At 41.6% G+C, this 17,635-nt stretch overlaps 1 protein-coding gene across 1 annotated transcript in view; it reads left to right on the forward strand.

The window, feature by feature from the left end:
- Positions 1-2,379: 2,379 nt before the first annotated feature.
- LOC137503163 (zinc finger protein 37A-like) overlaps positions 2,380-17,635 on the forward strand; it is an 84,041-nt gene continuing 68,785 nt past the window's right edge. The window contains exons 1-3 of the mRNA XM_068230638.1: positions 2,380-2,386; positions 2,649-2,749; positions 9,970-10,117. Of these exons, the coding sequence (XP_068086739.1) occupies positions 2,380-2,386; positions 2,649-2,749; positions 9,970-10,117 (256 nt within the window). The remainder of the gene's footprint in view (positions 2,387-2,648; positions 2,750-9,969; positions 10,118-17,635) is intronic.

The raw sequence follows: 17,635 nt of genomic DNA on the forward strand, positions 1-17,635 counted from the left end.
TGGGTCGTGTTTTTCCTGGAGATCGAGGTCCTACTCTGTGACACCTATCGATGTCATTAAGTCTCACATCTGCACCTACTGCTTTTCACACGTTGAGCACTAGTTCATCGCAGTTTTCGTTCGAACTTTCAGGAATGCCGAAAATTCTTACATTATTTCTCCGGCTATATTGCTCCAATGAATCACACTTAGCGTCCATATCCTCCTTCAGTTTGCGAATTTCCGCCTCCTTCTTATCAAGTTTTTCAGTTAACTCTGACAACGCTTCGATATTAAATTTTAAACTTTTTTCAAGTTCTTTTAAGACCACTTCTGTTATGCGGGTCGAAATGGCCTGCACAATTTTTTCAAGGAAGCTGTCCGAGTTAATGAAGTCGTCCAGCGCGCACTTCACGAGGCGGTCTACGTTGGTAGCACTGGTAATGGCTGGGCTTCCAGCTCCGTTGTTTCGGCGACCCATTTTCTTTACAATGCTAATTTGGAATTAAAAGAAGATCAATACCAACAAAACGTGTGTGTATATTGATTGGTAAATACAAATGTAACACTTCCGCAAATTTTTGTCACTTTCACTGCTGTATAACACCTTCAAATCACTTGATTACTGTGGAGCCTCACTCACTCACGTCCGTCACCAAGCATTCAGTACCACGTCACAGTAGGCCAACCTTACTGGATAAATCGGAGAGATTTTCGAGGACGGCACTAGCCTCCTTCCCTTGAGTATCATTCAATTTAAGAGACAACAGATCACTCACCCTATTGGAAAAATGGTACAATCTAGCTTGTACACGTTTAAGTTGATTACGTGAAGGACCACCCCTTCAAAAAATAACTACTGATGCTAGCTCAGTAGCATTATCAGTGATCGTGGAGAGAGCGTCATCGATCTCCTTTTCTCCCAAGGTCGGGATGGTAATAGGCAAATCAAGGGAGTCTTTTAGCTTATTAGTATCTACTGCAACCGTGCCTCCAGATTGCACATTTTTAATAGTTAATTCATAGATCAATTCCTCCTTGCGCAAATAGCCGGGATGGAGGACGTCACGAGGGCCGGGCATGATGACAAAACTCTACAAATTTGGAAGAAATCAAAAGAAAAACCAGCGACTGAGAAAATTGTTAGAGTTCAAAACAAAGTAAGTGTTCGCCGTCAAAAGGGGCTTAAATGAGACCCAGTCAACCACGCTCTGCTACCACTTGTTACGGAGTTATCCGTGGTAGTTAGAGGTAAAAGAAGGTGCGGGCGGTAATAGGTCTCAACTACAAAATTAAAGTTAATTTAAAACCTTAACAAAGGTTATATTTATTTCCAAATCAACAGATAACAACAACAGTGTAACAGGTACCAAGTAGCAGGAAAACAAGTTAAGAAATTACAATTCGTTACAATGTAGTGCCGGAATTTAGCTCTGCAGGATTTCGCGTATTATCAGAATTCCCGAATATGGAATGAAATCCCTACCTACACTACACATTCAATGCTCCTGCAGGCCTAGCGTCGCGTTGACCACGCCAACCTCCTAGGACTTGACACTGTACCAGGGAGATGGTGTAAGTCTTAATACACAATGTGCATTATTCATTGAGGCTTAACGCTGAAAAGCGACATAAGGTCTTGGGGAGTGGAACGACCGCGCAAGGTATCAGCCAAAGAAGAACAAGAGCTACGAAGGGCGTGGAAATTAAAGACTCCTTAGCCCTCGTAAACGTAATAGCGTGGGGGAAGGAAAAGAACAAGAGTTAACCGAGGAAGGTCGGATAGGATAGATAAAAGTGAGTGGCCTAACACAAGTAAGTAGAAGCACGCGCATACATGGACTCTTATGACACTAACCCGGCGGGGGCTGTGCTAGGGCTTTTTTCACGTATTACCCCAATTCGAGGTTCTATCCTTCTAACCGGATGCCCTTCCTAACTTGCAACTCTCGGTGGAGTGGTTGAACATAGGCAGGAGGGTGATGGAATACTGCTTTAAGAAACGACAAAAAAGGGGTGTTATGAGCTCTTAGCTTCCGACCGTGGTATTAGCGGCTAGAGTACCTCAAGCTGAGTCTGGCATTAATTATAGTTGTTTACATTTCTTTGAATAGGTAATCGAGGGTTGCTATTACTTTGAAAGGATGAACTATTCCGTAGACAACCTGAGCTGCCAAGAAACCTAAGACAGAATAATATGATTTTTAATTAAATATACCGGTATATTAACTTTAAAACTAAAATTAAAAAGTGAAGAATATAAATTTCTCTCACAGCAAAGAAATCTCCAAAAATTCACATCATAGATAATTTACAGGTCGTGACAATCCTAGAAGTAAAAATTCAACCGTGAACATTAAGAAATATAGGTAGTTGAATATAAAACGTGTGGCATTCAAAATGACAGGTGAGGGTTCTACATTACAAATAAATTCAGTGTTTAAATCAACCTTTTAGCGTGCAATTGGCAACCTGACTACAGTGCCACTCAGCTGACGAAGTAGGTTTCTTGAACATTATAATAGGGTTGCCATGTCTGCAGTACTAAGTAACTTAATCAATTTCCTTTCAGGTAATTCTCATGGTGGCCAGTTTCATTAACATGATCCCATGTAAACCGGCTCTAAGGAGGATTATCTGTTAATTTGTGGTGTTATTGTGTGTTTCAGACTCGGTGCGACTGTGTGCTGCACTCCATGGGTCACTGGCGGAACATGTGGAGATTAGGGAATTGCAGCTGGAAGATGACACCAGAGTGGTAGAAGAATTGGTGAGAACCCCTAAGGAGACAGAGAACAGCCCGAGTTCATGGGAAGATGTGCTGAAAAAGAGGGAGATAGTGATAGAACAGAGGGAGGAGGCATTAGAGAAGAAAGCAAAGGATGTGGAGAAAGCATGTAAGGAGAGAGGAGTTGGGGAGAGCATGTAAGAAGAGAGAGGAGGAAAAGGAAAGAGCATGTAAGGACAGAGAGAAGGTTGTTGAGAAGAGAGAGCTGGCTTGCGAGATGAGAGAGAAACCTCCTCTCCAGAGAGAGAGGATTGGCGGAAAAGAGAAGAAGATCCACGGTGGCGGGAACTGCTCGTCCAGTACGAACAAGGTCACGAAATCCTTCAGCAAATTCTATATTGGTCCGCTGATCAGGGATATATCAATGTGGTGAATTTCCTTCTTGCAAGAAATCCATGTATGGACTGGAAACGTACCGATTTGAACCATGATGAAGAAGGGGACAGCTGCATGTTGTGGAGGCACTGGTAGGAAAGGAGAAAATCGAGGTCGAGAGGAATGTCCTTTGGAATGAGTGTCATTGATGTGAACATTGGTACCCACAGACAAGGAGTGCCTGCACTTTCCTTGTCAGCCGTACAGGGCCACGTGGATGTGGTGATGTACCTGGTGGAGGAGGGAGGTGTTACTAGGGAGTTGCTGGGTACTACTCTTGTACAAGCTGCTCAGTGGGGTCACCTAGATATAGTGAGATACCTCACCACACAAGACCCACTAGTTTCAATGCAAAGACTAATAGTTGCACAGCTCTAACCCTTGCCAAACGGAGGGGGGAAGGCACCATGAGGTGGTACGCTTCCTAGAGCAGTGCTCATTGAATAAGTAAGTTACTTGGACACACAACAGTAATCTAGTGTGTCTCCCTCCATCCGTAGTACGATCCTTACCTGCGCCTTGGAGGTGAGGAGAAGCCCTTCCTCCTCTCAGGAGGTTCAGTGCTACAACAGTGAGGGATTCTGCCGGTAACAAAGAACTCTGTGTTGTGTCGTTGCCTGGAAGCGAATGGTATTCTATGCTCAGGCTTGTACCAATGTAAATAAATTGTTTCAAGGTAATAAAACTGTTAAATATGAGTTAGTGCTGGCCCCAGCCCCATCTTCCTTGTGATTAAATTAGCAGCTCTCTGCCTCCTTTGTTACTGAGGGTTGCTGACCATATGACGCTCTCTAATTGGGAGTTCAGTAGAGTAATAAACAGTATCGTCGAATTAAGTGGTTGAAGCCGCTCTACAGGCTGAGGACAGTGTGGATAGTCAGCACCATAGATCATCCAGGTATGTGACCTTGAGGAACGTAACCGTCGAAGACGCTGGCATGAAATATGTAGCTTGATCTCACTTAGGTAGGTGGCCTCCAGATATGGCACAGATGGGAAACTTGAAGTAATGTACGTAATTTTCCCATCACACAAATGACAAGCACATCAGTCATCTTAAAATGTTCATGTTTTCCCTCTTCACCACTACATTTACGCTTTCAGTACTTCCTGCATTGATCCCCGCAGAAGCATTTGAATTACTTTTTAAACAGGGGTGAAAGTGAGAATCGATGCAAGTGGCTGTGTCAGCGGAGAATAAGGCAGACTAATGATCCACTTATCCCAGTGCTTGAAATGTGATTTTACTAGGGTATAAAATCAGGCTTGAAATTAGAAACCATATTTTGATATTAATTACATAGTATTTATCAAAATAATAATGAATGATCTCAATTAACTTATGACGATAAAAATATATTTTGCATTGAATATTTGGTTTGAAAAGCCATTGGCTCAGTAAACTCGCGTCCTCACTCTGAACTAGTGCAGCTAATTTCAGGTGCGCCCCCAATGGAGCCGCACATAACTTTTTAACCACTTAACTGGAATCGAACCCAAGCTAAATGTTATGCTGCCGTAGTTTGATTGAAATGGCAGAATGGGTTTGAACATAACACAGGTTGAAAGAAGGGAGCTGACGGCTGTCATACTGAGCTATGCACAGTGGGAGAACGCCCAATGACATAAGAGGCCTGTCGCTACAAAGAAACTATTGATCCCATAGGAAGCTTGAGTGGGTCACTAGTTGCACTATGCGATATTATGCATTTCACTCTAAACATTTTAACTCTTACTTCCAACAAATCCTTTGCGAATCTTCCTTCAAGAAATGCCGCATTGATGCGTTTATGAATAACCATGGTATTGAAAAAGGAGGGTGCAACTTTCTGTCAGTCGCCACTGATCTGCATTTAGGGCAGTCACCAGGTGGCAGGTTCACTACTAGATGTTCCCCCAGTATTTTCTCAAACCGACGTGCACAGGTCTTACGGTGACAATGAGACAGGGAAGGAAGTTACTCTGGTCTTAGTTTGCCTGGTGTGCAAATTGGAAACCACAGAAATCAATATTCGCGTTTGCTGAGGTGGGGTTTGATCCCATTTTGTCCCGACAGTGATGTGGTCACTCGCTCTGTGGAAACATTTAGTTATGATGTAACTAAGCTGTGATGGGAAAAGTGTAAAATAAAAGTGATTGGGCTCAATTAGTTACCCGAGCAGAAATTAATTTCTGAGTGTAGTCAGTAAAGTTACAATAATCGTAGAACGCGAGTCTTCCGAGAACCACTGAGTTCTTTACATGGGAATGCCAGAGGGAAATTCATTTGTCCGTTTTGTACCTTTTAGTACAAGGACATTAAGTGGCTATCATCGCTGCGTGAGACTAAACAGACATTGAAACTGGTAGCTCCCGAGCGAAAATAGAATGTCACTTTCGAGTTTTCAGGGTAACTTATTCAAATATGAGAGTGGAAATGCCTTAACCCGTTCACCGTCACGTGTTTATTCCGGCTCCATACTCCACGAAGTGGGGGCGGTATGAGGCGACTTTAAGGGAGACCAAGGACTGTCAACTTGGGAGTGTCGTTTGGTGACCACGGTTCCGCTAGCTGAGTCTGGTATTAGGCTCCTCCACGGTTTGAGGTGCTCTAGTCCTAGGGAGTCCTCCCTCTATTTCGCCGATACCTTCACTTCTCCATTTTACCTCTGATTAGTGTTAATGGAGGATGGTTGCCCAGTTGTACTTCCTCTTAGAACAATAATCACCACCACCGTCTCACGATTACCTAAATCTCAACAAATTGTGAGTAAATGAACGGGTGCTGGTGCTCCAATGTTACCAAGCTCTCGATGCGATGTACATCGATTACTACAATGTATCGATTACAATTTTATTTTCAGAAGTAAATCACGAGTAAAAGTTACTAAGAAAGTAGTCGTTACAAGTAATTCAATAACTTGTCAACTCCGTAAGTAAGATATTCGTGCTCATGACACAAGCTCGTATTACTACGTGTCAACTAGGGATGGCAACTATATATCGGTTTTTCCGTAAATGTATCGTTTTTCTTTGAATTATTGTTTTCATAAATACATCCGCACTAGAGAAAGCCGATAATTCTTCAAGAGATGGTGCTAGTGAAAGTGGAATTGCAACCTGGAAATATCCAATTTAATCAGTACCTTGCTCTGAGCCTCTGATAGGCTGGATTATAATTCGAATACAAACGGTGGAATATGTAACACCGTTGCCTACGTGTTTAGTAATAAGGCCTCCGCATGGCAGTTTACACAGCGCGAAATACGTTCTAGTTCCAGAGTCGCCGCTAGACTTCGTGTTAGCCCTCCATTGTTTAACAACACAGACGTATAAGGAAACTGTGAAGCAAAAAGGTAAGTCAGTGCGTTTTTAGGTGAGATAAGCCTTAAAGAGGCGTTGATTTGTGTATTCAGCTTGGGGCGAGTGTATGGTTTATATTTAAACGTAAGAACATAGAAGCCTCCGTGGCTCAGGCGGTAGCGCGCCGGCCTCTCACCGCTGGGTTTCGTGGTTCAAATCCCGGTCACTCCATGTGAGATTTGTGCTGGACAAAGCGGAGGCAGGACAGGTTATTCTCCAGGTACTCCGGTTTTCCTTGTCATCTTTCATTCCAGCAACACTCTCCACTATCATTTCATTTCATTTGTCAGCCATTAATCATTGCCCCAAGAAGTGCGACAGGCTTCGGCAGCCGACACAGTTCCCATCCTCGCCGCTAGATGAGGCCTTATTCGTTCCATTCCTGACCCGGTCAAATGACTAAACAAGCTGAGTATTTACATTAAGAAAATGTTTTGTGCATATTGATAAATATGCAAGAGCCGAGAGAGTTTTTTTTGTAAACATTATATTCACAGGATGTTTAATGCGCGTGATAAACAATGGTTTATTGCTGTGTACCATTCTGCCAAAGTAAACTTCAGAAAGGCAGTGGCATTTCTTTCCACGAGTAAATGTAGAACTACGAGAAAAATGGGTCAGAATTATATCATGTCGGGGTGACGAGAAGAATAGCAAATGGCAACCTTCCTCGAAGTCTGTAGTATGTAGTGAACATTTTGAAAGCACATGCTTTAGCATTTCTACTAAAACTAGCCGCATCAATACCAACACATTTTTCAGGGTATCCATCATATTTGCATGGCAAGACTAGGCTATGTACTACTACTAAAATGTTCTCATTCCTCACCTGAAGGAGGAGGCGAGCCTCTTAGACGGTGACGCCGTCTCTCAGGCCGGGAGATTTGTCACGTTGAAGGAGATGCTCGGAGAAGGTGAGGGGGTTGGTGGCCGTGGCCTATACTAGGAATTGTTCCGGCATTCGCCTTAGTGCAGGAGAATGGAAAACCACGGAAAACCATTCTCAGGACAGTCGACAGTGGGGACCAGCCATGAGGTCCAGCCCTGTCCCGTCTTCCGAATACAGAGGTGATGAGCCACGGTAGAGCCGTGGCCACCCCTCCTCTGTTCGGTTGGCCGGTCGGAGTGCAGAGCTGTGGGACCACGGGCCAGCCGTGGCCACTTGCGGACCGAGACCCACTCTGCATTCATCGACGTACGCTATGTGAATACTGCAGTGTTTTAAAATATGCTAAGGAGTATTTTCATTTTTATTAGGACGTGAACTTTCCGATTGCAATGATACTACCTGATTCGTATGACCTCATCTTGAATTACTGGGTGATACATTTATTTTTCTTCATTAAACGTCATGGAAATATCACTTTCCTACTCAAAACGCAATGTTTTACATTTGTCATGTGCTTTTATCTGCAAGTTATTCTCGTAATGCCAATTGGAATCGTGCTGAGGAATAGAGGGAAAACCTGACATCAAGCGGCGCTATTTGAACTGCTGCTACTCTGTCAATTTAGTACTTGAAGAGACCGTGCATGCAGAGGCCTTTACTTATCTCGTAGGTAACGATAACGTATAGGGACGTTCCGATATACCGTACTAAAATATCGATATTTCCTTCGATATCGACAACATGCCGATATTATCCTACTATCAAAACAAAATATCGATATATCTCGATATCAATTTTTTTCGTAATCCAACGATTTGAAATTATATTGAAGTTCTATAAAACGGGGACCACGACAGTTCCAAGAAAAACAAGATAATTAAGGGAATCAAATATAATGACCAAAATATTTTGTGTAAAATGGTATCAGCAGTAAAGTACAAAACATTAAAACCTAATTCAACCATGAATTCTAACACTTTAAGTGTCTGAGTTATTGTTATTCACCAGCAAAAAAGACCAATGATATCTTTATTCCCAGAATGCAATGATAAAGCCATAAATACTTGCACGGTAGATTCTGCATCATATTCTTAACTATTTTGGCCATTCCTACTAATTTACGAGGTTTATACGGACTTCATCAAGCATTACTGACACTATTTCTTCACTCTCTTTCACAGGTGTACTTAGTTCTTTCAAAAAGCTAAATATTCAGGGTCAATTCTCGACTGTTGGCGCCTATTGACATAAGTATATCTTGTGGCTGAGGGTCAATGAAAATTTGTGTGTCGGAAGTATAACCGTAGCACCGTGCAGGCTGGTGCTCATCTGAAATTAGCAGCCGTTGATGGATATATTCCATGGATAATTAAACCGCGAATTCCAGTAGCAAGATAAACTCAACCAACCAGTCGTGTGCACAGGCAGAATACCAATATTGATATACAGTATATGCATTGAGGTCTGATGATATTGTTGTTGGTATTGGACCCTTAGGTTATCATTAACGATATATCGATATCGTTTGAGTATACCGATATATTATGTGCAATAAATATCGATTATCGAAAATAAGTTTTCAATATATCGCAATATCAATATATCGGTATTTAAACATTTTTTGCCATCCCTAGTGTTAACGGTACTGATGTCGGACCAGAGTACAGTTTACTGTGTTGTTACATCCCGATTGTTACAGAGCACTTCATGGGCAAGTAATACCTGTTAGCGCTTGTCCCGCGATGGAGCAGGATCTGCTGTTTTTTTTCAAGCGAATCTTCACTTGGTTCTATAAGAGCATCATTTGAAACAAGATGAACGTCCCTCACGTCTTCTTGAAGGTGTTTCTAGGACCGACCACGTGGCCTGTTTTCAGACGGTGTGATGTGAAGTGCACTCTGTACGCATTACATGGCCATACCAAGTAGGTTATAAAGATAATAGCAGAAACACTCTCCAAAGTGCAGCGCCACTACCACTATCTAGCGGCTCGCAGTGTGAAAACGAACCGCTGTCGACTGTTCCTTGTGGCTGCTATGACATAATACCTGAAGCAGAGGTCTCGAAATTTCACCTGAATAGCTCTCTAAGTACAAAATGTTTGATCTACGGTTATAAAATTTTAGTAGTCACGAAATACCCTGAGGCATGAAAAGTAACATCCGTTTTAGTCCTACACCTAGACCAAAACTACTGGATTTTTCATGTGATAGTCTACTGTCTACAATTTTTACATACCATGTCATATTCATTCAAAATTAAATTATTCTTCCGTTCACATGCTATTTTCTACAAATTGAAGATTAGTCATGACAAATTTCTGTAACAATTTGCATACAACTACAGGCCAGGCAACCATATATACTGACAACCATGCACATACCATAATTATATATATATTGAAACAGGAACGCCCGTACTTCAATTGCTCGGAGAGCATGGATGACGTCAAGGTGTGTACGGCCCATGCTTAGAGAGAATGAGAGAAGAGTAGTGCAATACATTTATGATTAATGGGGAACTTGCTGTATATTCAAGAGATAAGCAAAGGAATTATATCACTTTTTACAGATGTATTGTGAGATTGCCCTTAAAGGTGCGGAGAAGACGTTATTCTGCGGCGTCGGCGTCGTCCTTCGTCGCCGGTGTCGGCGTCGTTCGTGTTGTCTCAGCACAGGACGTTGATGACGACTCGGACCTGAGGCAGATCGTGCAGCGTGAAACAGTTGTTAAGGAGCGGAGAAGTGAAGAAGTCCCGCACAGAATGCCAAGGGGATCTGGTGCGACATTTTTCTACCGCACCGCGAATTAAGGCGAAGCACTTTTGAATAGTTTCCCCAGTAATAGTGTTGGACGCACTTTCGAAGATGAAATCAAAGTCACAGTAGACACTATCGTACTTGAAATAAACAATGAAAGCGATCTGGAACCTTCCGAGATGCAATGCTTAAACACTTCGCTCAATCTCAAAAAAATAAATTCCTTGGATACAGTCTTTGCACTGTATACATAAGTACAACACGCACATTCACGTTGAAATAAACTAGAGCTTCGACGAAAATATAAAGAAATAGTTTATGACAGTCCAAGTCCTGTTACGTGGTAATTTTTCAGAGACAAGGTCATCACTGAGGCGCAATTTTTGACAGTTTCATGAGGGAGTTTGACATAGTCTTCGAATGAAGTGAAGGTTGGCACAGTTTATGCTAGGAAATATTAACACTTTTCACGCGGAGCGATAGACACAGTCTTGGAGGGAGAAAAAAAAAGTAGGCACTGTTCTTTATAAAATAACGTAACACTATTCGTAAAAGAACTGCTCAGTCGCTAGGACACAATTTTACGAGGTAGCTCAACACGGTAGAGGAAACAACTACAGCACAGTTTCAAACGAACAGTCTCTTTAAATTCATAGTCCACAAACGTAACACAAATGCACAGCTCTACAGACTGATAGAAACGAAATTAAGCTTTCGTTCACGCGCAAAGTCCAAGTCCACGGAGAAGGCTTTCAACACTAACACTTTCGAACGCAAGTACCCATCCGGACAGAGTGACGAACCGTATAGCGATGTGTTTGCTTGCATACACACACTGAGTGACACACGCACTCACCGCATACTGCACACACTGCTTTACTCAAGGCTAGCGACTGCCTTTTATTGCCGATGGTCGGAAGGCGTGGTTGCACATGTGGGCATCTAGAAAAATTTATATCTCGGCCATCCTTCTGCCGATTTACGTGAAATTTCGGTTAGCAGCATTTATTATTCAGGCCTACAAGGTGACGTCCTTGAAATTATGATATTACATTCCGTTCGTGATGAAATGTCATGGAACAGGAGAGAACTTTCGGTGTGACGTCACTTGGCCTTGGCTGGTACTCTGGAGCAGCGCGAGCTTGCATGTTGTCTTCCACAATACCTGCGCGTTCGGCGCTCGTTTTGAATGCATACGGCCGGGTGTTAGTGAGTTCCTCTCAAGAAATGAATGAACGCGAATGCTCGCAGGGCATTCCCGTTTCAATATATACTATCTTATGTACATCCCAGTGCACTTAGATATGAAATTACATATGCGTTACTTTCTGTAATTTGGCATTTTTCTTTATCTACTGAGATGTGTAGAAACGATTCGTTTTACTTACAAAAGCTTTATTGAGGACTGTAAAGTATTTATGGGCCAACAAGGAATAAAAGTTGTCACAAACACCTTCTACACTAACATATTCATTCATGAAGGTCTTCACTAACTTGTCTTTGATATCTTGAGTGCCCAACCAATGACATAATTGTCTGCCTTTGCCTGTGTGGTTTGCACATTACTGTCGACGATCTCAGTTTCTTCATTACAATTAGGTCTCTTACTACTAATATTTAATCTTACATTCACAGTGTAACTTAGTTTAAATTATTGTGTTTGGTTAGGGATACTGCGACATCAGCCTCACAATTGCTATCGTGTGAAGGGGATAGTAAGTTATTTATCTAACAGTTCTTAATGCACTGTGAAAATTAGATGCATCTGGAGCGATATTATTGCCCTCTTTATCCCTGACAATGGGAAATTAATTTTCCAGACAATCCTGTGCTTGTCTTCTAGTGAATAGAAATTGAAAATCTATTGTTCCAATAATTCTGACCACAAAATCTTAAGGGCAGTGACATTATCTACCCAACATTGATACCACCTGTGTTTAACACAATGATCTGCCTTAGATATTTTCAATTTCTACCAATTTTTCTAAATTATTATAACTACTGCAAAGGTGTTTTCAATACTGCTTAGGGCCTGTGGTACTACCTTTTGAGGAATTCAAGATGTCAAATAGTATGTCACATATTTCAATTAAATCAGCTCTAATAGCTGCAGAGGGTGACAGTGAATTACACTGAACACGCACCTTTATGCCACAAGCAACAGATTGACTTACAGTCTGAACAGCTAAACACACTCTCATTGGTGAAAAGGAGTGAAGAGAAATACATTGTTTTGTTAAGTTTGGGGCTAGTCTGGGAACAATTGTTGAATCTTTGTTATAAAATTCTTCAGTATGAGACTAGCTAAAAATTTCCCCTGCTACATTTAAATCATACTTCTTTAGATAGATTTTGAGTGATTTAATCAAGTGAGGGACATCATAAAGTATATTTTTTCACCATTTATTCCTGTTACTGGGATAGCATGGTAGACAGAGGGGAAACAAGGTTGCTCAGCAACGGAGCAAGGTTTCAGGTACAGAACTAGCTCGGTAGCTTAGATACTAGATAGGAGAAATCAGAAAAATCAACCAAAATTGCTAATTAACAATACGAGCTTAAAGCTCCCAATTTTACAAATGTTACTTGAGCACTACTGCTCCATCCACTCAGTGGTCAAGGAGACAGGTCTCCCAATTTTACAAATGTTACTTGAGCACTGTTGCCCCATCCATTCAGTGGTCAACGAGACAGGTCTCACAATTTCATTTACAGAGTACTCACAACGTACAATCTGCCGAGAGCACCTCTTGCTCTACAACGTTACCGCCTTCCAAAAGGCACCATTCAATATTTACACTAACACCTCTACAAGAATAGAAAGAACGTCTATGCTCTATGAATTTATCTACGAGATTGCGTTCCGAACCTTATACCCTTACAGCCTTCTCAAGGCAACCTGCAACTTTTATATTTACAACGAGAGAATCTTTGCTTAATAAAATTAACACTTTCCAGGCCTCTCGAGGCACAACCTACATTTTACAATTCAGACCGTATTCACTGTCTTAAACACTCAACAGTCTAACATCTTTACATAAATAATCAATTTTACAGAAGTATAGAATACCCATTCTACCGGAACTTGGTGGGAGACAAAAATCACAGATTAAAGTTACTGGCCCATAAATCAAAATGATGTGGAGGCGGACACTTGGACTCCTTGAAATTTGCACTCAAAACATCAAAACCCTATTTGGGCTTCGGCCCGAAGTTACAGAGGCTGAGCCTATACTACTGAGGCGACTAGATGGAGAAAATTTAAGTTACGAAAGCTACAGAGAGAAAACGGTTACAAAGTCATACTCACCTCTAAGTCAAGTCGACAGAGAACTCAAAGGGTGTCACACTCTATTCCCGAATTTTAACCAAGTGCTTTTCGGCTCATTTAAAATTTACATTAGAAGTAGAAATTTACATTTAAAAGACTGGAAATTTAATGTTCCATTGTTAAAGATAGGAAACCCTCCCCTCGAGTTAGCTTTCAGAGGCTATCATATTCTTGTTAAAGGGCTGCTATTACCTTAATCTGCTGGAATACTCGATGAAGGGCGAGACGCCCCCGCCTCCTCTATCAACACAAACTCAGTAGACTGGACGATCAATAAGGCAAGGTAGCTCGAAAAGGTACTAGATTTTATACCCAAGAAGAAGGTTGTAAAGAGCTCTGGGGTAAGGCCCAGTACACCTCCAAATTTTATTATATAAACAAAAAGGTACAAGACGGATCCTATTGGCTAAAAAGAAAATATAAAAAATTATATTGGTCGATATTTGAAATTAGTGGACAGAGATAAAAGTGTTGAAAACTGGAATACACCAAAAACAAAGCATAATCAACTCAGTTTAGGAAACCTCAAAATGAAAATTTACTTTAAGATTTCAATAGTTCCTCTTCACACTGGAGGGTATAACATAAGTTTTCGGGTAGAGACATCTGTAGATAAAAGTCCAAACTTCTTGCGCTAGTAGTTGCAACATTCATATACCAGATGGCATTCTTCAAGGCGCTTCATTTAAATGAACGGGGCGGGTGAACCTTGCAGTATAGACCTTCCCTCCCTTAAAGTCTCTCCTCACAGTTAAAGTTTGACATTTTGCTTGTTAAAAGAAAATGTACCAAGTTGTATTTTACAGACAGAAATTTCTTGAAAATGTTCCTTTTTAAGAAATTACGTTAAAAAAAAGTCTTGAAGTCTTCTCTCAACCGTACCAGTAGAAGATATACAGTTCAAGTTTTGACGGCAAGAGCAGCCGCCGCAGCCTGTTGCCTGGTGGGGTCGCCCGGATTCCCAAGTACTCTCAGATACATCTCTCCCGCTACCTTGAGAGGGGTAGCCATGATGATGTCGCCACAGACCAAATATAGTGATAATGCTCCAAGATGGGTAGGCACCACAGCCCTCGCCGGAAAGGATGGTGTTCCAGTACGCCGTTATGCAGGAGACTGGGCCAGAACAGAGTGGACCGTTACCACACGCCGGCATCCCTCGCCAGATGTTGAGACACGGCCGCAGATGAAAGAGAGGGCACTGAAACTGTCATTTATTTGGCGAAAGAAATTGTTTTTGTGGGGAGCGAGAGTTGTATATTTTTCTAATTTGCAGTTTCAGATCAGGCGGGCTGCATGTGTGACTAGCAGGCTTGGGCTTAGAAGCGGGCAACGGGATAAAATAAACCTAACTAGAGGGGAAGGTTGTACAGGATTAAGTATGTGCACAAGATACTGCCGTTAGGTGGATATATGAGGGGCAGAAGGCCTCCCCATATACCTTACACGCTGATATTTTTAAAAAATTACAGAACTGACGCCGAATAAAAATAACTGATTTCTTACTGCCATGACTTAGTGGCCTATACTGCAAAACAAAGGATTATGCTGGTTTAATCTCCGAAAGGAGGCTCTAAATATCCTCTCAGTGGCTGGGTAACTGACCAAAAGAATAACAAGAGTTAAGAAGTCCAAAAAATATATGGCCCATGAAATCTGGGGGCAAGTTTTCCTGCAGGTACTAAATTCTTAACCATAACTTGATCTCCAACATTTAAATTGGTGGGCCTACGTCCACGATCATATCTATCTCTAACCATTTCATGAGAAGTCTTCAGATTACTTTCAGCCTTCTTCCATAGGTCTCTGATATTATCAGTAACTATTGTCTCTGGTAATCTGTCATTGAGTGACCAAAGATTAGACAGCGGCGTGTTGGGAATAAATTTAAACATGAGAGAGGCGTGAGTGAACTTGTGGGACTCATGAACAGCCGAATTTAAAGCAAAACATAACCAATGCAGAGAAGTATCCCACTTGGAATGATCTCCATGATGAAAAGCGATCAACACGGATCGAAGATTACGATTGATCCCCTCAGCCGGAGATGATTGAGTGTAATAAGCGGAAGTTGTTACATGGGATATGGACAGATTGAAACACAATTTCCGGAATGAGTTAGATATGAAAGCCTTTGCATTATCAGAAACTATATCTTGACAGGTACCAAAAGAAGCAAAGATAGTATTAAGACAAGAAATGGTAGACTGAGCGGTAGTCAGCTTAGTGGGAAACAACCAAGAAAATCTAGTGAAGCCGTCTACACATACAATAATAAAAATTTATTCCCGTTCCCCTTTGATCTCTAATGGGGTCTCATGATACTATTTGAAGGTCATTAGCACAAGAAAGGTTGGAACCACTACTTTCATTTTCTGATCATGCCTCGAAGGGCAATACAAAACCCCGTTCCTCAATACATAAGGGACAACATGTTCCCCTGAAGAAAGGGTTTCCATTATCGGAGCCAGCACGGGATCTTCTGGTTGATAATTCTCAGTGTCACGAAACAGAAGGTGTGGGCATAGAAAGAGAAGAACTAACTTCCTGTTCACTGGTCTCAATATCACTAGAAAACATGTGGCTTAATCCATACATTTTCTGATCCCCTAATGTGTCGTACATCACATAAGAAAGCTTGAGATCCTGATAGCCCAACGGGCGTTATGTCCGTTACTACGAGGCCTTGCGAAAACCCACCTTAAGGCTGCTTGTGTCTTTCCAATTCAAATTTGACATGTTCCAGATAAAGGCGTAACTTCTCCAGGGCAAACAAGACTGCAAAACCCTTTAATTCATAGCTAGAATACTTTACTTCTCGAGCCGATGAGGTCCTAGACGCATAGAAGGTATGCCGCCTTCCGAGTTCCGTCTCCTGAAAAAGGACAGCAGCCACAGCAGATGAACAGGCATCACTTTCGACAATGAATTTCTTAGACAAATCAGGCATGGCTTGTACAGGGACGTTACAAGGAGCTAATTTAAGGTCTTAAAAAGCGGCTGGCTGCGACGGCCCCCATTCAAATTTTACACCTTTCTTGCGAAGTAAGTTCAAGGGCGCCGCCCTAATAGCAAAGTTAGGAATACATTTCCTGAAAAAATCACTATGCCTATGAATCTAGCGATTCCCTTTATGTCCTTCGGAGGCTTGAAGTCACGAATAGCCTGTGTTCTGGAATGGTCAATATAAACACCATCGGGCGACACAGTATGCCCTAAGAACGACATAGAAGGATTAGCAAAGGCTACCTTAGATAATTTAACAGTCAACCCAGGCTTCCGAAGGCGATTGAGGACTTCCGTCAGATGATCTAAGTGCTCTTCGGAGGTCACTGAAAACACGACGACATCATCGAGGTAATGTTTCAGATATTCGAATTTGATATCGGAGAAGACCCTCTCCAGCTGTCTAGTAAGGACAGTTGCATACGTGTGGATCCCGAAGGGGTGCGGTAGTATTGATACAGATTCCAATCCGTGGCGAAAGCCGTCAGGTGTTTAGATTATTCTGCCAGAGGTGTTTTATGATATGCCTGGTTAAGATCTAATATGGTAAAGAACCTAGCCTTGCGAAACCATGAAAAACAAGAATGAACATTCAGAAGGGGTACAGATTGTAACAAAACCGATATATAAGGCCCTCAGGCCTCCTCTTCCGTCTAACCAGGAAGTGAAATATACATATATTACATTGTATTACTTACAATAAGTAGATCTCATACAAATTAATAAAAATACAAGGATGGTGAGATTACATTAAGATGAAATAAATTAAGATTAAATGAAGATGAAATAAATCAGATATAATGAAAGGATAAATTCTTCAAACTAATATTATACATGTAAAAGAAAGAGGCAGTACATAAAACTCGATTTTAAAAAGAAATCGGATAAGAATTTTAGACTCTCTACCAGGACATCCATAACAAAAGAATGGTTGTAAGTAGCAGCATCAAGTTTACAGATGATCCTTACTAGTGCATAAAAGTCTCCAAAGTGCTTCCTTAAAAGTGCGAATAGCGCTTAACCCCTTGATACTTTCGGGAAGGAAGTTCCACTCACGGCAGGCAATTACTGTGAATGATTTATCGTAGATGGCAGTTCTATGGGTAGGTAAAGCAAGGATGGAATTATTAGCAGATCTGGTGTTAAGAGTATGATAAGAGGATAGG

This window comes from Anabrus simplex, chromosome X, assembly GCF_040414725.1.
Source record: "Anabrus simplex isolate iqAnaSimp1 chromosome X, ASM4041472v1, whole genome shotgun sequence".
Classification (NCBI taxonomy): domain Eukaryota; kingdom Metazoa; phylum Arthropoda; class Insecta; order Orthoptera; family Tettigoniidae; genus Anabrus; species Anabrus simplex.